Source organism: Anguilla anguilla, chromosome 19 (genome assembly GCF_013347855.1).
Source record: "Anguilla anguilla isolate fAngAng1 chromosome 19, fAngAng1.pri, whole genome shotgun sequence".
In the NCBI taxonomy this organism is placed as follows: Eukaryota; Metazoa; Chordata; class Actinopteri; order Anguilliformes; family Anguillidae; genus Anguilla; species Anguilla anguilla.
In genome coordinates this window covers 6,949,430-6,974,047 of record NC_049219.1, presented here as the reverse complement: position 1 = coordinate 6,974,047, position 24,618 = coordinate 6,949,430, and the positions used below count along the sequence as shown (strand labels likewise).

Sequence of the window (24,618 nt, the reverse complement as noted above, 5' to 3'; positions counted from 1 at the left end):
TAGATATTAACAAAACAGTTACACACTGCCTGTATATATATATATATATATATATTTTTTTTAGAAATTGTTGTAAAATTATTAAGTATCCAGACAATGCAACTGGTGACAGGTATTCTATGATGGAACAATCTGTTTATTTCACATATTAAAAATGTAATGAAGTGATGCTTTTGGTCGAAGAGAGAGAGAGGGAGAGAGAGAGAGATAAAAGCACAAACTGTTCAGACCCTGTCAGGAGAATGTGGTGAACTAAGCCCAACATTGATTGGTTAGATTTTAAAATGGTTAGTACGGTCGTGGGTAAACACCGCATTGCGATTGGTAAAGAGACTGGCGTATAAAGAGGTGAAAATGCAGTTTCTGTGGCACGGCAGGAGCTACACGGTGCATGTGTTAGGCTGCTAATGAAAATAAAACATCCACCACCGAGTGGTTTCACCTTACGTGCCAGAGTCCGTGAGTTTATTCTTATTATTCCATATTCTAGCCGTTGCCTGTCCTCGCCTTTCTTTTATTTGAAGATAAGTAAAACATATTTACATACTTTATATTATGTCCTAAGCGGGGTCATAAGAGAGAACAATGCTAACAAGGACCGATTTACCCTGCTCCATCTGTCCCAACCTATCTGACACCGTATAAACGTATAATGGGTAAATACGGCCTCTGTGATTGGGTGCTTGGAAACACATGGCAGGGTATACAAGTCTTTCCCAGTACGAAACTCCTAAAAAATAATTATGTGGCATTACATCACAATCGCTCAGCAGACACTCTTTTCCGGAGGGACGTACTTAGCGGAGCGATGACAGAGGACGCCGCTGATAGCCCTTGCAGCCGACTTCCAAAATGGCGGTAGTGTCAATAGACACGGAGCTCCGTCAGCGTGCTCAGCGGCGGAGAGCGCAGACAGAAGAATGCAGAGGCTTTGGGAGAACGACTCTGAAAGGCGTCACTGAACGCTAAATCGGACGGAGCTGATTGGACGGCGGTTTCAGCCGCACAGGGCTCCCGTTGGACGAGTGGAATGTGTCGAACACATTTCTCAACCCCACCTCCCTCCCAAAAAAACAAAAAACAAAACTTCGTATCGACATATATCTGCACTTACATCAGTAAGACCACACACCATGTGATGACATCATCATGTGTGGGGAAAATCTTTTGAGCAAAAGAAAAGAGGTTGGAATTAGGGCATTTGGGCGATAAGCCTACGCGTATACAAACCTGCCAGATACGGCCATCTGGCACAGTGCATGCTGGGAACTGTATGCTCAATAACTTGCCCTTTGGTAAATATTTACAATAAAGTTCACATGATGACAAAAATAGCAAAAAAAAAAAATGCCTCTAGCTCTAAATAGCAATATGCAGAGCTCAGAAAACCTGACGTGTGTCCGATGTGAGTCTGTGGTGCTCGGTGCATTAGACATCTCAGTCTTTTCACTTTGACCTCTTTGTGCAGCTCTGTATTTCACTCCCGCATAATTTCAAGTAAATCTTCTTAGATCGTGTGGATTTACACCTGCTGCCCCCCATACATCTCTATCCACTGAATCTGCCAGGAATAACAGCTCACTAGAAATGACTGAAACCTCGTTCAGCTGCTACAACCTATTGGACGATGCTACAGGAAATCATTATGGGGATTCGGTCAGGCGCACGGAGAATCACTCAGACTCACAGAGAATCACTCAAACTCATGAGGAATCGATCAAATTCAAAGAGAATCACTCAAACTCATAGAGAATCACTCAGACTTACACAGGGAATCACTCAGACTCATAGAGAATCACTCAGACTTACACTGGGAATCACTCAGACTCATAGAGAATCACTCAGATTCATAGAGAATCACTCAGACTCATAGAGAATCACTCAGACTTACACTGGGAATCACTCAGACTCATAGAGAATCACTCAGATTCATAGAGAATCACTCAGACTCATAGAGAATCACTCAGACTTACACAGGGAATCACTCAGACTCATAGAGAATCACTCAGACTCAGAGAATCACTCAGACTTACACTGGGAATCACTCAGATGTCTGTTCTGGGGGGATCAGATGGTGTCAAAAGGCCACGCTGAAACGAGACGGTCAGACGCTGACGCAGTGCGGCATTATGGGTGCGCGCGCACACACACTCCGGCACGCGATCGTGTAGTAGTATACGCCATGACCTGTGTGTGTGTGTGAGCTCGGTAAAACGGAGGGAAGCTCACCCGTACTGTCGCCGGCGCAGCGCCCGCCCGGGTGAGGCACGGCGGCCATCTTGCGGAAGGAAGCTCAATACGTGACAGCTGAGATGTAGACAGGGAGAGATTGCTAAGTCAATTAAACTGGGGGGTATTTAAACTGAGAAAGCAGAGGGGGAATTTGGACAGGAGGCTCTGTATTTAAACTGAGAGAGCAGAGGGGGGATTTGGACAGGAGGCTCTGTATTTAAACTGAGAGAGCAGAGGGGGGATTTGGACAGGAGACTGTATTTAAACTGAGAGAGCAGAGGGGGGATTTGGACAGGAGGCTCTGTATTTAAACTGAGAGAGCAGAGGGGGAATTTGGACAGGAGACTGTATTTAAACTGAGAGAGCAGAGGGGGGATTTGGACAGGAGACTGTATTTAAACTGAGAGAGCAGAGGGGGGATTTGGACAGGAGACTGTATTTAAACTGAGAGAGCAGAGGGGGAATTTGGACAGGAGACTGTATTTAAACTGAGAGAGCAGAGGGGGAATTTGGACAGGAGGCCCTGTATTTAAACTGAGAGAGCAGAGGGGGAATTTGGACAGGAGACTCTGTATTTAAACTGAGAGAGCAGAGGGGGAATTTGGACAGGAGACTCTGTATTTAAACTGAGAGAGCAGAGGGGGGATTTGGACAGGAGGCTCTGTATTTAAACTGAGAGAGCAGAGGGGGATTTGGACAGGAGGCTCTGTATTTAAACTGAGAGAGCAGAGGGGGGATTTGGACAGGAGGCTCTGTATTTAAACTGAGAGAGCAGAGGGGGAATTTGGACAGGAGGCTCTGTATTTAAACTGAGAGAGCAGAGGGGGATTTGGACAGGAGACTGTATTTAAACTGAGAGAGCAGAGGGGGGATTTGGACAGGAGGCTCTGTATTTAAACTGAGAGAGCAGAGGGGGAATTTGGACAGGAGGCTCTGTATTTAAACTGAGAGAGCAGAGGGGGAATTTGGACAGGAGGCTCTGTATTTAAACTGAGAGAGCAGAGGGGAATTTGGACAGGAGGCTCTGTATTTAAACTGAGAGAGCAGAGGGGGGATTTGGACAGGAGGCTCTGTATTTAAACTGAGAGAGCAGAGGGGAATTTGGACAGGAGACTCTGTATTTAAACTGAGAGAGCAGAGGGGGGATTTGGACAGGAGGCTCTGTATTTAAACTGAGAGAGCAGAGGGGGAATTTGGACAGGAGGCTCTGTATTTAAACTGAGAGAGCAGAGGGGGAATTTGGACAGGAGGCTCTGTATTTAAACTGAGAGAGCAGAGGGGGAATTTGGACAGGAGGCTCTGTATTTAAACTGAGAGAGCAGAGGGGGAATTTGGACAGGAGACTCTGTATTTAAACTGAGAGAGCAGAGGGGGAATTTGGACAGGAGGCTCTGTATTTAAACTGAGAGAGCAGAGGGGGAATTTGGACAGGAGACTCTGTATTTAAACTGAGAGAGCAGAGGGGGAATTTGGACAGGAGGCTCTGTATTTAAACTGAGAGAGCAGAGGGGGATTTGGACAGGAGGCTCTGTATTTAAACTGAGAGAGCAGAGGGGGAATTTGGACAGGAGGCTCTGTATTTAAACTGAGAGAGCAGAGGGGGAATTTGGACAGGAGGCTCTGTATTTAAACTGAGAGAGCAGAGGGGAATTTGGACAGGAGACTCTGTATTTAAACTGAGAGAGCAGAGGGGAATTTGGACAGGAGGCTCTGTATTTAAACTGAGAGAGCAGAGGGGGAATTTGGACAGGAGGCTCTGTATTTAAACTGAGAGAGCAGAGGGGAATTTGGACAGGAGGCTCTGTATTTAAACTGAGAGAGCAGAGGGGGAATTTGGACAGGAGGCTCTGTATTTAAACTGAGAGAGCAGAGGGGGAATTTGGACAGGAGACTCTGTATTTAAACTGAGAGAGCAGAGGGGAATTTGGACAGGAGGCTCTGTATTTAAACTGAGAGAGCAGAGGGGGAATTTGGACAGGAGACTCTGTATTTAAACTGAGAGAGCAGAGGGGAATTTGGACAGGAGACTGTATTTAAACTGAGAGAGCAGAGGGGGAATTTGGACAGGAGACTCTGTATTTAAACTGAGAGAGCAGGGGGGGAATTTGGACAGGAGGCTCTGTATTTAAACTGAGAGAGCAGAGGGGAATTTGGACAGGAGACTGTATTTAAACTGAGAGCAGAGAGGGAATTTGGACAGGAGACTCTGTATTTAAACTGAGAGAGCAGAGGGGAATTTGGACAGGAGGCTCTGTATTTAAACTGAGAGAGCAGAGGGGGATTTGGACAGGAGACTGTATTTAAACTGAGAGCAGAGGGGGAATTTGGACAGGAGACTGTATTTAAACTGAGAGAGCAGAGGGGGAATTTGGACAGGAGGCTCTGTATTTTAAACTGAGAGAGCAGAGGGGGAATTTGGACAGGAGGCTCCTGTATTTAAACTGAGAGAGCAGAGGGGGAATTTGGACAGGAGGCTCTGTATTTAAACTGAGAGAGCAGAGGGGGATTTGGACAGGAGACTGTATTTAAACTGAGAGCAGAGGGGGAATTTGGACAGGAGACTGTATTTAAACTGAGAGAGCAGAGGGGAATTTGGACAGGAGGCTCTGTATTTAAACTGAGAGAGCAGAGGGGGAATTTGGACAGGAGGCTCTGTATTTAAACTGAGAGAGCAGAGGGGGGACTTGGACAGGAGACTCTGTATTTAAACTGAGAGAGCAGAGGGGGAATTTGGACAGGAGGCTCTGTATTTAAACTGAGAGAGCAGAGGGGGAATTTGGACAGGAGGCTCTGTATTTAAACTGAGAGAGCAGAGGGGGAATTTGGACAGGAGGCTCTGTATTTAAACTGAGAGAGCAGAGGGGGGATTTGGACAGGAGACTCTGTATTTAAACTGAGAGAGCAGAGGGGGATTTGGACAGGAGGCTCTGTATTTAAACTGAGAGAGCAGAGGGGGGATTTGGACAGGAGACTGTATTTAAACTGAGAGAGCAGAGGGGGGGATTTGGACAGGAGACTCTGTATTTAAACTGAGAGAGCAGAGGGGGGATTTGGACAGGAGGCTCTGTATTTAAACTGAGAGAGCAGAGGGGGGATTTGGACAGGAGGCTCTGTATTTAAACTGAGAGAGCAGAGGGGGGATTTGGACAGGAGACTGTATTTAAACTGAGAGAGCAGAGGGGGAATTTGGACAGGAGGCTCTGTATTTAAACTGAGAGAGCAGAGGGGGAATTTGGACAGGAGGCCCTGTATTTAAACTGAGAGAGCAGAGGGGGAATTTGGACAGGAGACTGTATTTAAACTGAGAGAGCAGAGGGGGGATTTGGACAGGAGGCTCTGTATTTAAACTGAGAGAGCAGAGGGGGATTTGGACAGGAGGCTCTGTATTTAAACTGAGAGAGCAGAGGGGGAATTTGGACAGGAGACTGTATTTAAACTGAGAGAGCAGAGGGGGAATTTGGACAGGAGACTCTGTATTTAAACTGAGAGAGCAGAGGGGGAATTTGGACAGGAGACTCTGTATTTAAACTGAGAGAGCAGAGGGGGAATTTGGACAGGAGACTGTATTTAAACTGAGAGAGCAGAGGGGAATTTGGACAGGAGGCTCTGTATTTAAACTGAGAGAGCAGAGGGGGATTTGGACAGGAGGCTCTGTATTTAAACTGAGAGAGCAGAGGGGGAATTTGGACAGGAGACTCTGTATTTAAACTGAGAGAGCAGAGGGGAATTTGGACAGGAGACTGTATTTAAACTGAGAGAGCAGAGGGTAAATTTGGACAGGAGACTGTATTTAAACTGAGAGAGCAGAGGGGGAATTTGGACAGGAGACTGTATTTAAACTGAGAGAGCAGAGGGGGAATTTGGACAGGAGGCTCTGTATTTAAACTGAGAGAGCAGAGGGGGAATTTGGACAGGAGGCTCTGTATTTAAACTGAGAGAGCAGAGGGGAATTTGGACAGGAGGCTCTGTATTTAAACTGAGAGAGCAGAGGGGGAATTTGGACAGGAGACTGTATTTAAACTGAGAGAGCAGAGGGGGAATTTGGACAGGAGACTGTATTTAAACTGAGAGAGCAGAGGGGGAATTTGGACAGGAGGCTCTGTATTTAAACTGAGAGAGCAGAGGGGGAATTTGGACAGGAGACTGTATTTAAACTGAGAGAGCAGAGGGGGGATTTGGACAGGAGGCTCTGTATTTAAACTGAGAGAGCAGAGGGGGAATTTGGACAGGAGGCTCTGTATTTAAACTGAGAGAGCAGAGGGGGAATTTGGACAGGAGGCTCTGTATTTAAACTGAGAGAGCAGAGGGGGAATTTGGACAGGAGGCTCTGTATTTAAACTGAGAGAGCAGAGGGGGAATTTGGACAGGAGACTCTGTATTTAAACTGAGAGAGCAGAGGGGGAATTTGGACAGGAGGCTCTGTATTTAAACTGAGAGAGCAGAGGGGGAATTTGGACAGGAGGCTCTGTATTTAAACTGAGAAAGCAGAGGGGGAATTTGGACAGGAGACTGTATTTAAACTGAGAGAGCAGAGGGGGAATTTGGACAGGAGGCTCTGTATTTAAACTGAGAGAGCAGAGGGGGGATTTGGACAGGAGGCTCTGTATTTAAACTGAGAGAGCAGAGGGGGAATTTGGACAGGAGACTGTATTTAAACTGAGAGAGCAGAGGGGGAATTTGGACAGGAGGCTCTGTATTTAAACTGAGAGAGCAGAGGGGGATTTGGACAGGAGGCTCTGTATTTAAACTGAGAGAGCAGAGGGGAATTTGGACAGGAGGCTCTGTATTTAAACTGAGAGAGCAGAGGGGGAATTTGGACAGGAGACTGTATTTAAACTGAGAGAGCAGAGGGGGAATTTGGACAGGAGACTGTATTTAAACTGAGAGAGCAGAGGGGGGATTTGGACAGGAGACTGTATTTAAACTGAGAGAGCAGAGGGGGAATTTGGACAGGAGACTGTATTTAAACTGAGAGAGCAGAGGGGGAATTTGGACAGGAGGCTCTGTATTTAAACTGAGAGAGCAGAGGGGGAATTTGGACAGGAGACTGTATTTAAACTGAGAGAGCAGAGGGGGAATTTGGACAGGAGGCTCTGTATTTAAACTGAGAGAGCAGAGGGGGATTTGGACAGGAGGCTCTGTATTTAAACTGAGAGAGCAGAGGGGAATTTGGACAGGAGGCTCTGTATTTAAACTGAGAGAGCAGAGGGGGAATTTGGACAGGAGACTGTATTTAAACTGAGAGAGCAGAGGGGGATTTGGACAGGAGGCTCTGTATTTAAACTGAGAGAGCAGAGGGGGAATTTGGACAGGAGACTGTATTTAAACTGAGAGAGCAGAGGGGGATTTGGACAGGAGGCTCTGTATTTAAACTGAGAGAGCAGAGGGGGAATTTGGACAGGAGACTGTATTTAAACTGAGAGAGCAGAGGGGGGATTTGGACAGGAGACTGTATTTAAACTGAGAGAGCAGAGGGGGAATTTGGACAGGAGGCTCTGTATTTAAACTGAGAGAGCAGAGGGGGATTTGGACAGGAGGCTCTGTATTTAAACTGAGAGAGCAGAGGGGAATTTGGACAGGAGACTGTATTTAAACTGAGAGAGCAGAGGGGGAATTTGGACAGGAGACTCTGTATTTAAACTGAGAGAGCAGAGGGGGAATTTGGACAGGAGACTGTATTTAAACTGAGAGAGCAGAGGGGGAATTTGGACAGGAGACTGTATTTAAACTGAGAGAGCAGAGGGGGAATTTGGACAGGAGACTCTGTATTTAAACTGAGAGAGCAGAGGGGGGATTTGGACAGGAGGCTCTGTATTTAAACTGAGAGAGCAGAGGGGAATTTGGACAGGAGACTCTGTATTTAAACTGAGAGAGCAGAGGGGGAATTTGGACAGGAGACTCTGTATTTAAACTGAGAGAGCAGAGGGGGAATTTGGACAGGAGACTCTGTATTTAAACTGAGAGAGCAGAGGGGGAATTTGGACAGGAGACTGTATTTAAACTGAGAGAGCAGAGGGGGAATTTGGACAGGAGGCTCTGTATTTAAACTGAGAGAGCAGAGGGGGATTTGGACAGGAGACTGTATTTAAACTGAGAGAGCAGAGGGGGATTTGGACAGGAGACTCTGTATTTAAACTGAGAGAGCAGAGGGGGAATTTGGACAGGAGACTGTATTTAAACTGAGAGAGCAGAGGGGGAATTTGGACAGGAGACTCTGTATTTAAACTGAGAGAGCAGAGGGGGAATTTGGACAGGAGACTGTATTTAAACTGAGAGAGCAGAGGGGGAATTTGGACAGGAGACTGTATTTAAACTGAGAGAGCAGAGGGGGAATTTGGACAGGAGACTCTGTATTTAAACTGAGAGAGCAGAGGGGGAATTTGGACAGGAGGCTCTGTATTTAAACTGAGAGAGCAGAGGGGGATTTGGACAGGAGACTGTATTTAAACTGAGAGAGCAGAGGGGGATTTGGACAGGAGACTGTATTTAAACTGAGAGAGCAGAGGGGGAATTTGGACAGGAGACTCTGTATTTAAACTGAGAGAGCAGAGGGGGGAATTTGGACAGGAGACTGTATTTAAACTGAGAGAGCAGAGGGGGAATTTGGACAGGAGGCTCTGTATTTAAACTGAGAGAGCAGAGGGGGGATTTGGACAGGAGGCTCTGTATTTAAACTGAGACAGCAGAGGGGGAATTTGGACAGGAGGCTCTGTATTTAAACTGAGACAGCAGAGGGGGAATTTGGACAGGAGGCTCTGTATTTAAACTGAGAGAGCAGAGGGGGGATTTGGACAGGAGACTGTATTTAAACTGAGAGAGCAGAGGGGAATAGTCCATCAACGGTCAACATTACAGCCCCATCTCTTTTACAGGCCATGATTAAAAAATAAGGAATATAAAAAATGTGCCATTTTTTACAAAAAGATCATTCTAGAAAGACAGCAGTGATGAGGCCCCCCAGGGGGCTCGCAGGGGACGGGGGGGGGGGGGGGGGGGGGTGGAGCTGCCTTCAGCCGAGGTATAAACGGTGACGTCACTCTCCCCTGATCCACTTACAGGCGGATTAAAAAAAGGTCAAGAGGTCATCTGAAAGGGACCGAACGACGAGCCTCTTTTTTAGCTCCGATTCCCGCTTTGCACGGAACGGCCCGCGGGGTTCGCCGTCCGAACAAAAAAACGATCGATCTTTTCCCGCCTTTTTCGGAAAGTTGAGCCCTCGGCTACGAGGAATCCGATCGCTCGTCGACCCTAACGGCTCTCACGGGGACGGTACGCGTCCGCATCGTTCAACAATCCCAATCCCCCCCCCCCCCCCCCGCCCCGAGGTCATTTCCTTAAACCTCTCTCACCTGTGTAAGAAAAAAAAAAAGTGCGACCAATCACATCGCAGCTTTTCTGCTCGACGGTGTGAATGTGCAACTGTTACTAACTGCCGTTCGCTGCATATTCACTGAATCACAAAGCGCAACAAGCTTTACTCTCACTTACCCAACTCTTTTTCTTTTTTTTTTTTACCAGTTCTCGGTTTGGTTTTTACCTTTTTTTTAAAAATCATTTTAATTTCAGTCCACCGTTTCAGCGGTGAAGGCAATAGGCCCAGACTTTTAGCCTGAAATTAATTAAAAACCATACAACTTTTCTGAATGGCTTTTTATGAGTTCGCTTGTAAATTGCCCCTAGGTGTAACTCCTGCCGTTGCCCTCGACCAAGGCACTGGACCAAGGCCTGGGAACCGGAGTTGGTCCCCGGGCGCTGCACTGTGGCTGCCCACTGCTCCGAAGCAATTAGGGGGTTAAATGCAGAGGACGCGTCTCACCGTACGCACATGTACACGCACGTGACAAAAACGAAGCCTTCCTTCCTCCCAGTCGCCGTCGCCGGCTCTCGCCTGATTACGTTTGCGCGAAGCGCGGCCCGGTTAGCGACGGGCCGCGGAATCGGCGACGCGCCCCACCGCGTATTGCGGGGAGAGAGAGAGAGAGAGAGAGAGAGAGACAGAGAGAGAGGGAGAGAGAGACAGAGAGAGAGAGAGAGAGGGAGAGAGAGACAGAGAGAGAGGGAGAGAGGGAGGGGGAGAGAGAGAGAGAGAGAGAGACAGAGAGAGAGAGAGAGAGAGAGAGAGAGAGAGGGGGGGGGGGGGATTCTCTAAAGCCGGGGGGGGGGACGCTGGGACGTGACTTTCAGGGGGCTTTTATAGGCTCAAGCCCCCCTGCGGGGACGGGGGAGGTTTCGCCGTGTAAACGGAGACGCGCTGTTTTGGTTGTTGTTCCGTGCGGCGGCGGCGGCGGCGGCGAAGGCGGTGGATCAGGCGGCCTGATCCTCTTACGCGGCCGCCGGAGAAAGATCGCATCGGAGATCGGAGTCGAGGCGAGAGGAAGAGGAGCGGGGGGGAAAGGGCTGGATCGCCAGGGGTGTGCGCGCCCAGCCCAGCTGTCTGTGTGTGTGTGTGTGTGTGTGTGTATGAGAGCACGTGCATCAGGTGCGTGCGCACGTGTATGTCTCTGTGCTGTGTGTGTGTGTGTGTGTGTGTACGACAGAGTACGTGCATGTGTCAGACAACCAGGGGAGAGAATTTTGGGTCGGAAAAGTCGTTCGTTTAAGACTTAGGAATCTAAATGAAGTCGATCTTTGTCTAATTCAATTTTGCCATTAAACCTGCAAAACACACTTTATACAGGGTGCAGATCAGATGTAAATCATTACAGTACTCACTGTAAAATACGCTCTGGAACAGATCCTTAACAGATACCAGACCATGGGGCCCATCCACACACTGGAACAGAGCCTTATAACAGATACCAGACCATGGGGCCCATCCACACACTGGAACAGAGCCTTAACAGATACCAGACCATGGGGCCCATCCACACACTGGAACAGAGCCTTATAACAGATACCAGACCATGGGGCCCATCCACACACTGGAACAGAGCCTTATAACAGATACCAGACCATGGGGCCCATCCACACACTGGAACAGAGCCTTAACAGATACCAGACCATGGGGCCCATCCACACACTGGAGCAGAGCCTTATAACAGATACCAGACCATGGGCCCCATCCACACACTGGAGCAGAGCCTTATAACAGATACCAGACCATGGGGCCCATCCACACACTGGAACAGAGCCTTAACAGATACCAGACCATGGGGCCCATCCACACACTGGAGCAGAGCCTTATAACAGATACCAGACCATGGGCCCCATCCACACACTGGAACAGAGCCGTAACAGATACCAGACCATGGGGCCCATCCACACACTGGAACAGCCTTAACAGATACCAGACCATGGGCCCCATCCACACACTGGAACAGAGCCGTAACAGATATCAGACCATGGGGCCCATCCACACACTGGAATAGAGCCTTATAACAGATACCAGACCCTGGGGCCCATCCACACACTGGAACAGCCTTAACAGATACCAGACCATGGGGCCCATCCACACACTGGAGCAGAGCCTTATAACAGATACCAGACCATGTGGCCCATCCACACACTGGAGCAGATCCTTAACAGATACCAGACCATGGGGCCCATCCACACACTGGAACAGAGCCTTAACAGATACCAGACCATGGGGCCCATCCACACACTGGAGCAGAGCCTTATAACAGATACCAGACCATGTGGCCCATCCACACACTGGAGCAGATCCTTAACAGATACCAGACCATGGGGCCCATCCACACACTGGAACAGAGCCTTAACAGATACCAGACCATGGGGCCCATCCACACACTGGAACAGAGCCGTAACAGATACCAGACCGTGGGGCCCATCCACACACTGGAACAGAGCCTTAACAGATACCAGACCATGTGGCCCATCCATACACTGGAACAGAGCCTTAACAGATACCAGACCATGGGGCCCATCCACACTCTGGAACAGAGCCTTAACAGATACCAGACCCTGGGGCCCATCCACACACTGGAACAGAGCCTTAACAGAGACCAGACCCTGGGGCCCATCCACACATTGGTACACAGCCTTATAACAGATACCAGACCATGGGGCCCATCCACACACTGGAGCAGAGCCTTATAACAGATACCAGACCCTGGGGCCCATCCACACACTGGAGCAGAGCCTTAACAGATACCAGACCATGGGGCCCATCCACACACTGGAACAGAGCCTTAACAGAGACCAGACCCTGGGGCCCATCCACACATTGGTACACAGCCTTATAACAGAGACCAGACCATGGGGCCCATCCACACACTGGAACAGAGCCTTATAACAGATACCAGACCATGGGGCCCATCCACACACTGGAGCAGAGCCTTAACAGATACCAGACCATGGGGCCCATCTACACAATGATGTCTTTACAGGAAAAAGCACCCTGCAGTCCATCATAGGATTAATTGAGCTGATCATGGACAAGATCAGCTGCCAAAAGGTCAAAGATGGCCGAGCTGACATGGGGTCATGCTTGACCAATCAAATTTAAGGCGGAACCTCCTTCTCTTGGGGTCTCGTGGTAGGGGAGAAACGACAGACAGGTGGGCGGTGGATTCAGTTCCATCGGCACACCCACTACAACAACTGCAAACACATCGGCTCCACGGGATTATGGGAGAACAATGAATGAACGAGATTATCTGGAGTGCGATTAGGTTTTGACATACTTGTATAATGCTTGTATATTGCTCGCTAGGGGGTCATGTTTGTAGGCCAGCAGATAATTTAACCCCTTTGCGCAGATGCCAAATCTGGCTAATCATTTAGGGGGGGGGGGGGGGGGGGGGGGGGTGTTCTATTTAAGGCTTTATAACTCCAGATGTGAGCATCACAGAGACTTGGGAAATGGCTTAAATGAAGCAGGGCGCTTGTGCCATGCCATTTACAATACTACAATTAGATTTGTTTATATTCATAATTTAGGTAAAAATAAACTCGCTCAAATGCAATCATCTTGCTGAAAATGCAAAAATGAAGTTCTCTTTTAGTTTGAAATGAAATACTGAGAGATCACAAACATAAAACAGGTAAATCGATAGCTTTCCTGAACCAGAAACGGTCTAAATTGTGCATTGCTGTACATCATAGCATAATCATATTCCACCACATATTTCATCGACCGTTTTCACTCATGAATCTCACTTTTGCATCATTTTAAAGTGAGAATGACTATCTTTTCATCAGCATAGGGGTCTGAGATATCTTGGTGTTCAAAAACCTCTCCAAAAATAAATGAATAAAATGCATTTTGTCCATTATAAAACATATAAATGTACCCCTTACAATGGTTTAAGATAAAACATTGAGATCACATTGAATATTAAAGCAGAAACATTGTGACATACCATGGGACACATACCTACATACATAATCATTCACACTTGTATGTTTTTCTGTACTCTACCTGTAGCTTCTGTTGCATGGGGTTCGATGACATGCTCAAATGTTTGTATTTATCATCACTCCAAGGGAAATTATACATTCCTCTAGCACATATCAGCAGACAGTAAATTAAAACGAGTACTTTCCACACCCTAAGTGATAACAGATATTGGTAGCAGAATCACGTGGTATGATTACAAAAGAATTCCTCATTTCACTATTCAGTGAGCAGCATTTATTGGCATACCTGTATTGGCATTTGCTGGCTTTATCTTGTTGCTATGGCATAATACAAATGTTTGGTGGTGAGGTAATATTTTTATGGACTCCCAGATAGATGCTATTGTCCAGTGTGTCATGACTAGGGGGGTGTATCTGCAGATGAGACAGCAGGGAGGGGGTGCTTGTTAAATGGACGAACTACGCAACAATGGTGGCACTAAGACAGTGTCGCTTGTCATGCATCGTTTACCAATGAAGCTATTATACAGAGTTTTCTGTTTCCATTCATAGTTTGGTTACACTGAATGTCTGAGTTGAGCAATCTCATGGGGCGCCGGCATCCTGGCCACTAGGGGGCATCCCGGGAAGGGGTTTATGGTGAATCGGTCTTACCCTGTCCTGCCGTTTCTGAAAAGGCAATCAGCACGAGGCCAGGCGGGCAGAGACGAAGGAGGACGACGGCGTTTACGTGATGTCACGACGCAATGAAGCATATGAGGATGCTCAGACTGCGTCGTGCGTCGCACTGTATTGGGATCAGTTAACCGGCTGTCCGGGTTTGGAGAGGAACGATCAAAGAGCTGGCTGTACTGTTCTGGGATCAGTTTATCCTGCCTGTTGGGGGGGGGGGGGGGGGGGGGGGGGGCTCTTACCGACGCTCACTGCAGCTCCTCTCAGGCTCACAGCTTCACTTCCTGGCTGCACTTCCTGTGCTCTCACTGCCTGGTCTTCCTGTCCCTCACTCCCTGTCACCTGCCTCACGTTTCCCATAAGGCACCGGGGGCTGTGCTAACGTAGCCGTCCGGGCTAAAGGCCGCCGAGGTGGAGCCAGCTTCGCAGTGCAGACGGAGGTCAGCAGAGCAAGCTATGCCGCCGGTCCAAATCTATCAATGCAATAGGACAGTACTGTCACCTTATTGCCTTTCTCTTTCTCTAACTCACACCCCCCCCTCCCCCCCTCACACACACACACACACACACTCACACAGACACACACACACACACCAGTGGTCATGATACAGTGTGCTCTGACCTGACATACAGAAACCATTTAGCCCATTCCAGTAACACTCTGTGATCACCACCCACTGTAACATTACCTTTAAGTAACAAACCTTTGAACACCTTTAAACAAAAAACATTTTAATATTTTTTTTTAACATTCATATTTTTAAACAATGTTTTATTTAGCATTCATAAGCTTAAGTGATTTTCAGAATAATACAAGCCATACAGAATGAAATTACACAGCAAAGATTTCAGTGTAAAATCTACTCTGACAGAGTAGCTTTAACACTAGCAGAGTACATTTTGCTCCTGTTGGACTCAAACACTGTTAGAGTTAATTTAGCACTAGGAATTTTGCTGTGCATTTTTAAATTCGGACAGAAAGTGCCTTCATTGTCGTCGTCAGATGTGCTGCTTGGAGACGGAAGTATTTCAGTATCTAAGGAAAAAAAAAAACCAGACAGACAGACAGACAGACGTTTCCCTGTTTCCAGCCATTAATGCTTTTAAAGGTGAAATCCCCCAAAAGCAGGTCTGAGCTCAGATGCCCCAGTCGTCCGCAGTCTTCCTCCTGCTTCTGCTGCTGTCGTGGGGGGTGAGGGGGGTGAGGGGGGTGAGGGGGGGGTGAAGCCAGGTCCGCAGAAAACTGTCGTTTCGGAGCAAGCGGCTAAGCGGTAATTTCTGCAGTGAGCAGGCGGACTCGATGAGGACTCAAAGTAAAAGGGAGAGGAGGAGAAAGAAGAGGGGGACAAAGGAGGAAAGCGAGAGAGAGAGAGAGAAAGAATTGGAAAATGGAGCTTTGGGTACCGTGGTTTGGGTACAGAAGGAAAGGAAATGTTAAAAATGAACTCTGGGGTCGTGTTGGGTCCGACAAGTCCGTAGTGGAGGTGGGGTGAGTCCACTCTGAGCCTCCGGGGCGTTTCCCCTTCCCTAAAGTCCAGCACCACCCACCCGCACCTATATACCCACACCCACACACACACACACACCCGCCCACACACCTTCCTGCACCCACAAACCCACCCACACACACACACCTACCTCTACCCACAAACCCACACACACCTGCCCGCACCCACAAACCCATCACCCACACACCTGCCTACATCTAAACCCACCCATGCACACACACCTGCCCGCACCCACAAATCCATCACCCACACACGCTCGCGTAGACACACCCACCCACATCCACCCATACCCACAGACCTACACACACACGCACCCACACACTTGCACAGACACACCCACCCTCACACACGCGCAGCCACACACACACACACACACAGACGCACGCCCCCCTGGCTCACACGTCCGTGTGCTTCACCGGTTTCCCGGGCGACGGCTGCCGGCTGAACTGGCTGAAGCTGGCCGCCCGGGCGCGGGTCCGGGGCGTGTGCTCGGCCGGCTGCTGCTGATGCTGCTGCCGCCACCACCCCGCCCCCCCCCGGCTGTTGCCCCGGCAGCTGCTGGCCCGGGGGCGGGGTCCGGCCCTGGCTCCGCCCCGACGGGTCCTTGAGGAACAGGTTCTGCAGCAGCTGGATCTTCTCCTTCTCCTCCTTCAGGAAGACGTCCACCAGCATGGTCTTCTCCCGCTTCATCTGCTCGCTGATGTCCTTGGGCACGTCCGGGATCATCCAGTCCACCAGCATGCTCAGGAACATCACCAGGTTCTGCCACCGGGGGGACCACAGCAACCACGTCCACAATGAGTGTAAAAGTCCCCATTACAATGCGCCGAGCTATCAACTCAAGCCTATCGCCGTGGTTCTCCTTTCCAGGAATAGCAATTACTCAGTTTAATTTAAATTCACGTTCTAATGAATATTCTTTACTTCTGTATGTACGCGTTGGCAATATTTACAAGTGTGCGTGTCATGCCAATAAAGCATTTTGAATTTGAATTGTCACTGCGCCCGCTTAGATATAAACCTACAACTGCTTCAACGATCGTTCTCACTAGGAGGGGCTGTGAAACCCTGTTCCTGGAGAGCCACAGGGAGCTTTTGTTTCTGTCGCTATCCATCCGTTATCTGCCCTGCTTATTGCTTATTGGTCAGGGTAGCGGCAGGGGGGCCGGAGCCTATCCCAGCACGCATTGGGGCGAGAGGCAGACATACACCCTGGACAGGTCATTTTGTTGCGATTCTGCGCTTAATTGATCGAACAAAGCGGATTATTTACCGTACCTTTCACTACCTTCCAAAAAATCAAACCACGTGAAGTGTCTGTTTAGTGCAAGGCGTTTCTACCAGGAAGTAGCCAGAAAGAGCCCACCAATAACCGCGAGCGTAGTTCTACGGGTTGTCGCTATTGGTGGAACTCCTCTCGGTTTCCCATGCAAAAGGCGATGACATCACACCCCCCCGTGTAACCGTCCCCTGCGGCCCTACCTGGAAGACGATGACGAAGGCCAGGCGGGCGGCCAGGACGGACCAGTACTGCTTGGAGAACTGGTAGGCCTGGGGAGACCAGGGCGGCTCCCGGTAGTCCTTATACCTGCGAGGAGGGAGAGGAGGGAGACGAGAGGGCGGAGACCGGGTCAGGACTCCGCCCCAAGAGGGCCCCAAGAGGGCCGCCTCAACGTTACGACACTGCCACTACGCGGCACCAACGCTGCGAGGACATTGTTATTTTTTTTTTTTGTGAGAGCCGGGGTGCCGCGCCCCCCCCGGCGGCCTGGTCGAGGGGTCTTCTCACCTGCAGTACACCACCTCGCGGTCGGCCGGGGTGAAGTCGGGCGCGGTGCCCGGCTTGAAGTTGCTGACGTTGAAGTAGGAGAGGGTGTGGTCGATGAAGCCGTGCATGCTGCCCGAGTCGCTGTACATGTACAGGTAGACCAGGCGCGGGATGAAGTCCGAGGTGAAGGAGATGACGAAGGCCTGGTGGGGGGGAGGGGGTGGGGGGCGGGTGGGGGGGGGGGAGGGAAACGGGGATTAGACGTACGCCCGCTCACAACGGAAGGAGCTGTGCTTTTTCGGACAGCCCTCTATGACCTGCTGGTACCGGATGGGTCACAAGCTTTAAGTGGACTTTACGACAGAAAAGTCAGGAGAGAAATGCATTTTAAGGCAAACCCTAAGGCCATGTGGTGATCCTACTAAACAAAACAAAAACATTTCATACAGGTATAAATTGCCACGTTCCTTCTGTCCGCCCCCATGTCAGCGATCTCTTTTCCTCCCTGTCCTGATCTACAGCTCCTTGGAATAAAACCCTAAATTCCTCTTCCTTCCACGTCTGTATCTGAAGGGAGATTTTGTTCCACTGAATCCAGCCTTGGAAAGGGTGGTTCCAGGATCCCTCTGCGGTTCCCGAGGATGTGAAGCGTGCTACAGCCGAAGACATCGGCGATAAACAAAGACGATGTGCGATGAGGACCAGATGGCCTCCACAGAGCTCATCTCCTGGCCCCGCCTTCATAAGCCCTCCGGTTCAGATGTCCCCAGAGGATCTGTGCATAGAACTCACTTAACCCACACTTAACCCGCAGTGCGCTCACTTAACCCGCACTTAACCCGCAGTGCACTCACTTAACCCGCAGTGCTCTCACTTAACCCACACTTAACCCACAGTGCACTCACTTAACCCACAGTGCACTCACTTAACCCACACTTAACCCGCAGTGCTCTCACTTAACCCACACTTAACCCACAGTACTCTCACTTAACCCGCACTTAACCCACACTTAACCCACAGTGCGCTCACTTAACCCACACTTAACCCACAGTGCGCTCACTTAACCCACACTTAACCCGCACTTAACCCGCAGTGCGCTCACTTAACCCACACTTAACCCGCAGTGCACTCACTTAACCCGCACTTAACCCGCAGTGCACTCACTTAACCCACACTTAACCCACAGTACTCTCACTTAACCTGCAGCGCTCTCACTTAACCCGCAGTGCACTCACTTAACCCACAGTGCTCTCACTTAACCCACACTTAACCCACAGTACTCTCACTTAACCTGCAGCGCTCTCACTTAACCCGCAGTGCACTCACTTAACCCACAGTGCTCTCACTTAACCCACACTTAACCCACAGTACTCTCACTTAACCCACAGTGCTCTCACTTAACCCACAGTGCACTCACTTAACCCACACTTAACCCACAGTATTCTCACTTAACACACAGTACTCACACTTAACCCACAGTGCTTTCACTTAACCTTCAATGCTCTCACTTAACCCTCAGTGCATTCACTTAACCCACAGTGATCTCCCATGCCTGCGTGTGGCTGCAGGAGCCTGTTGCATTAGCCTAGTCACTGAAAACAACCTGTTAGCATTATCCATTCTAACTGACAATGCTCATCAATGAAAACATACTTTCTCTTGGAAAATCCCTTTGAATACCACAGAAAGTCATTTTTTACTGGTTTTACTGGTAAAACAGCTAAATAAATTAAGAAAAAAGAAATAACCTGAAGAATAAATTAAATTAATTTGAAATGAATCTATGGCTCTACATTATAAAGGTCAAAACTTGAAGTGATTACTTAAACCAAGTGACAGTGTAGGACATGTGTTCACTCACGTTTATGATGACAGAGAACTTCCCCATCCCACTGAGAATGTTGTACCAGATACCTGTGGAAGGAGGGAGGGAGGGAGGGAGAGAGGTAAACAGGGAGGGAAGAGAAAATCCCTTCAGTAAATACAAAATTTAAGTTTCCTGTTCTCATTACTGTTCCCCCGTGCGTATCCTGTTCCCTGTAGGTATCCTGTGTGAGATATCTGTATCCAGTGTCAGCATCATCTGCATCCAGAGCTTATTTAAGGGTGGCTTCGTAAGGGCAGAATAAACCCAGGCAGAATGCAGTGGTGCAGCCACCTCACACGAATGCAAAAATCAACCTTTGACTCTAAACTTGACCGTCAAGCTACTTGAGTCCCAGCTAGTCTCCCGTCTGCATTTTTACTTATGTGAATGACTTAGCGAGGCAATGTTCCCCCCCGTACAGCCCAAACCCGTCCGAGCCGAGGTACCGATGTCTTTGGTCCGCACGGCGTCCGGCCGCCGGAGCTCGGTGACGAACTTCTTGGCGTCGAGGCGGATCTCGATGACGTTGTTCAGCAGGGCGAAGAGCGGAGCCAGGGGGAAGGAAGCCACGAAGAGGGAGACGAACCCGAACTGGATAACTGCAGAAGAGACACACACACGCACGCACGCACGCACGCACGCACGCACACACACACACGCACACACACAGACACGCACACACACATAAACACACAGACACGCACACACACACACACACGAAAACAGACACACTCGTATTCTCGCTATATACTGCATCACTTCATTCAAAAACAAGAACTGGCCTTCCAACTTCTAATATTAATCACGTATCATTTCCACTTAAAAAAAAACCAATCTGCACTCTGCACACAAAATACTGGAATGGCTTCATGAGACGGTGTGTATCTCCGGACTTGTGTGTGCTTTTCGGCAACGTGCACGTGGGGCCGTCGGCCGACATCGACCGGCGAAGCGGCTGACGAGGGGGGGGGCGAGTTGCGCGCCGAGGGGTCCCGGGAGCTGGGCGCAGCCATGCCGACGGTTCCCACGGAAATGAGAGAGGACGGCGTGCGCGCGGGCCGACCCCCCGGGACGGCCGGGAAAGACGGCGTAATTAAACCGCCTGAGACCGAGACGCGCGGCGTCTGCGGGGGGGCGGGGGAGGGGGCCAGGGGGGCCGACGCTCTTCCTCGGCTCGGCGAGGACGCGGCCTCCCCCCGGGGGGCGTCGCGGAAGGAATGCGCTGGAGGGCCACCTGACATTACCTCTGATGTCTCTCTCAGTCCCCCTCGCCTCCCTGAAGGCTGGGGCCCAGACTTTCCTACAGCCCCAGTCCTCCATTACACACACTCACACGCTCACGTATGCGTGCGCGCGAGTGTGTGTGTGTGTGTGTGTGTGTGTGTGTGTGAGAGAGTGTGTGTGTGAGTGGGTGTGTGTATGTGAGTGAGAGAGAGACAGTGTGTGTGTGTGAGAGAGAGAGTGTGTGTGAGTGTGTGAGTGTGAGTGCGGGTGGGTGTGTGTATGAGAGTGAAAGAGTGTATGTGTATGAGTGTGAGAGTGAGTGTATGCGTGTGTGTGTGCGTGTGTGTGAGAGTGAGTGAGTGTGAGTGTGAGTGTGTGTGTGTGTGTGTGTGAGAGAGAGAGAGAGTGTGCGTGTGTGTGTGTGTGTGAGAGTGAGTGTGAGTGTGTGTGTGTATGTGAGTGAGAGAGTGTATGAGTGTGAGAGTGAGTGTATGCGCGTGTGTGTGCGTGTGTGTGAGAGTGAGTGTGAGTGTGTGTGTGTGTGTGAGTGTGCGCGTGAGTGGGTGTGAGTGAGAGAGTGTATGTGTATGAGTGTGTGAGTGAGTGTATGTGCGTGTGTGAGAGTAAGAGTGTGTGTGTGTGCGTGTGTGAGAGTGAGAGTGTGTGTGTGTGTGTGTGTGTGTGAGTGTGCGTGAGTGGGTGTGAGTGAGAGAGTATGTGTACGAGAATGTGAGTGAGTGTATGTGCGTGCGTGTGTGAGAGTGTGTGTGTGAGAGTGTGTGTGTGTGTGTGTGTGTGCGCATGTGTGTGTGCGCATGTGTGTGTGTGTGAGACTCACTCATCTCCATGTACTCGGGGGTGAGCCCCTGGAAGGGCTCCAGCCTGTAGTCCTGGTGCCAGCGCTGGGTCTGCTCGTCCACCTGCTCTGGGTCCGAGCCCTTGTCCTTCAGAGACCGGTACAGCTTCTTCAGCTTCCTGCAGGGAGGGAGTGAGGGAGGGAGGGAGAGAGAGGGGTGGGGGGGGAGACGGAGAGACAATGTGTGTGAGAGAGAGAGAGAGAGAGAGACAGGATGTGAGAAACTGTGTATGAATGTGTGTATGGTAGGGGGCCATCAGTGAATCTAGATGTCATGAGATGTCAAGATTCTGCCCATGTTCTGATGTCTGATATCTGATCTAAACTGAGTACAGAAGGCTAGACAAGGCTATATTAGCAATACAAGGTTGTTGGACAAACGTGTTACTTGGGACACCAATATGGCCGGTTTACTGTGAATGACCGTCCGTTTCATAGATGCAAAAACAGCCACGTACAAGCACACGGAGACACACAGAGGACGGGACACACGCACAGGGAGGCGGAGAGGAAGAAAGAAAGAAACGTATCTGCCTGTCTGACTGGAACACAGGCACAGAAGATCAAAGAGGGCGCCGATGGGTAATGGCTAAGGCGCACCATTTATAAATTGCTTCTGAACTTGGTATCCAAAATTGGTGTACTTTATTTTAAACTGTGTTCTAAGTTAACTTCTGGAAAGTGAAGTGTAAGTGCACTTCAAGTACACTATCTGAGATTTAGTGTGTACTTAAGGCCAACTTTTATAAACTTAGTTTTTTTTTTTGTAAGGGATGCCATGCTGAAAAGCTATTATGAAACTTCCATATTAAGAACACCTGAACTGTCAATAGGGTGATTGTGATCGCGCTTCTTCGTCACATTGTGTTTCTATCTTAAAGCTGCCATTTAAGAACTGTTCACTCAAGCAGCTACACATCCATACGCACACAGGTCAGAAACAGGTCAGAACTGTGTCGGGAACAAGTCGGAAATGGGTCTGGAACAGGTCGGAAATGGGTCAGGAACAGGTCAGAACTGGGTCTGGAACAGGTCAGAAATGGGTCAGGAACAGGTCAGAACTGGGTCTGGAACAGGTCGGAAATGGGTCAGGAACAGGTCAGAACTGGGTCTGGAACAGGTCAGAAATGGGTCAGGAACAGGTCAGAACTGGGTCTGGAACAGGTCAGAAATGGGTCAGGAACAGGTCAGAACTGGGTCGGGAACAAGTCGGAAATGGGTCTGGAACAGGTCGGAAATGGGTCAGGAACAGGTCAGAACTGGGTCTGGAACAGGTCAGAACTGGGTCAGGAACAGGTTAGAACTGGGTCTGGAACAGGTCAGAACTGGGTCTGGAACAGGTCAGAACTGGGTCTGGAACAGGTCAGAAATGGGTCAGGAACAGGTCAGAACTGGGTCTGGAACAGGTCAGAACTGGGTCTGGAACAGGTCAGAACTGGGTGTGGAACAGGTCAGAAATGGGTAAGGAACAGGTCAGAAATGGGTCAGGAGCAGGTCGGAAATGGGTCACGACATCACATAAATGAGAGCTCAGACTCTGGAGGCTCTTTCTCTGATGCCATGTGAAGTAAGGCCTCAGTAATTAGATTCTTTTTTTTGGATGATTTTCATTAAAACTGTGCCACACATGAAGTGCCTACAGGCTAAAATGCTCAGTGTGATCCAGAGCAGACAGGAAACGGCCTAGTTCAGGTCTCCGGCCTGACACCGGTGCTCAAAGTAACACACACACACACACACACACACGGTTCCCACTCTAACCAGGTTTATATTGTCCATGATTTTGGGGGGTGCAAGATCAGGATTAATGATTTTTTTTGTGTGCAAGGCCTACCCTGAGCTACAGGGCTAGTTTTATTTTGAGGCAGACTTATTTTTTAAAAATATATATTTTGTGTCCACAAAGGCACACATTCACTTTCCAGTGACCAAATATACTTTTGGTAGTGGAACTGACGTCACGTACAACCCAATAAGCTCTCAATTCAGCACACTGATATTGCAAATATTTTAAAGGATTTTCAAGGACTGTGGGAACCCGGCACGCAAACGTACACACGGACACACACACGCGGACACACACACGCGGACACACACACACGCGGAAACACACCCACCACTCGCGGGCCTGCGGAGCGTCTGGTGGAAAAAAGGGTGTTGAGAGAAACACTATGGAAGCCCATTACGGTAAACAAGCCAATTTGGCTGCCATGCAGAATATCCAGCGGCGATAAGCCCGAAACATGTTTACAGGAAGCTTTACAAAGGACAACATGGGTGGGGCGGCCTTCCCCCCTGAAACGCAGCCAATCAGGAGTGGCTTCAGAGGCCTTGGCAGCGCATGATGTCATCTCAGACATCTGCTGTCAGAGAGAGAGAGAGAGAGAGTCCGATAACTGGATGACTCAAGGCTGGCTGACACTGGAAATACACACGAGCTGCTTTACATAAACAAGCCTAAAAAAAAACACACTTCAACGCCTGGAAGGTGATGAGTCAGTAATTATTTGGTGTGCCCCCATTTCAAATGGCTGTTTGCACAGAGAACGCCGTTTTCCTGTGTTCCTGATTCACACAGCTGTAGAAGTGAGAACACTGTGTTTGACTGTTGTCGGGCAGGTTAGCTGTTCGAGGCCAGGCTGAGGGTGAATTTTCCTGGTAAATTGTTCACTTGACTCTGACGTTGACTCAGAATACGTTAAAATCGTAACAGCGCAACTTCAACTGGGTTACCCTTCCAGGAAAACCAGCTGCACAAAAAGACACTTCAGTTTGTATTTCAAGCCAGGAGAGGACTTCATCTTATTTTTGTTAATGCAACTGGAGGGGCTGCATACGCAAGGCCAGCCAGGCTAAGTGGGAGACTTTAGTTAAAAGGCCATTACTGAGGAGTAGTTATAAAACAGGAGGTCGGGAAATAATGTGCACGCGGTTTCTCAGTTTTGAGTTTAGTGGTAATTAATGGTAGTTCAAACCCAATACCACGAAAGAAAAACTTAGTGAAGATGCCATAGGAGATGTTCATTCTCATGTCCTATTCGTTTTTACTGGCTCCGTATTTCCTAGCCCGTTTGAGACCCCAATGACGGCTGAAAACGCCAGAGAATTATGAACCACGCGTCCCTTTTCAGGGTCCGATAACTCCCTGTTTCCTGAAAAGAGGCCCCTTGCG

At 49.3% G+C, this 24,618-nt stretch overlaps 1 protein-coding gene across 3 annotated transcripts in view; it reads right to left on the bottom strand.

The window, feature by feature from the left end:
* Positions 1-16,038: 16,038 nt before the first annotated feature.
* LOC118218688 (anoctamin-1-like) overlaps positions 16,039-24,618 on the bottom strand; it is a 41,910-nt gene continuing 33,330 nt past the window's right edge. For all 3 annotated transcript variants that reach the window (XM_035401283.1, XM_035401285.1, XM_035401284.1), the window contains 6 exons: positions 21,429-21,565; positions 19,813-19,965; positions 19,361-19,413; positions 17,521-17,702; positions 17,214-17,319; positions 16,039-16,493 (listed from right to left, as the gene is read on the bottom strand). In XM_035401283.1, coding sequence (XP_035257174.1) covers positions 16,074-16,493; positions 17,214-17,319; positions 17,521-17,702; positions 19,361-19,413; positions 19,813-19,965; positions 21,429-21,565 — 1,051 coding nt within the window. In that variant the 3' untranslated portion in view covers positions 16,039-16,073. The remainder of the gene's footprint in view (positions 16,494-17,213; positions 17,320-17,520; positions 17,703-19,360; positions 19,414-19,812; positions 19,966-21,428; positions 21,566-24,618) is intronic.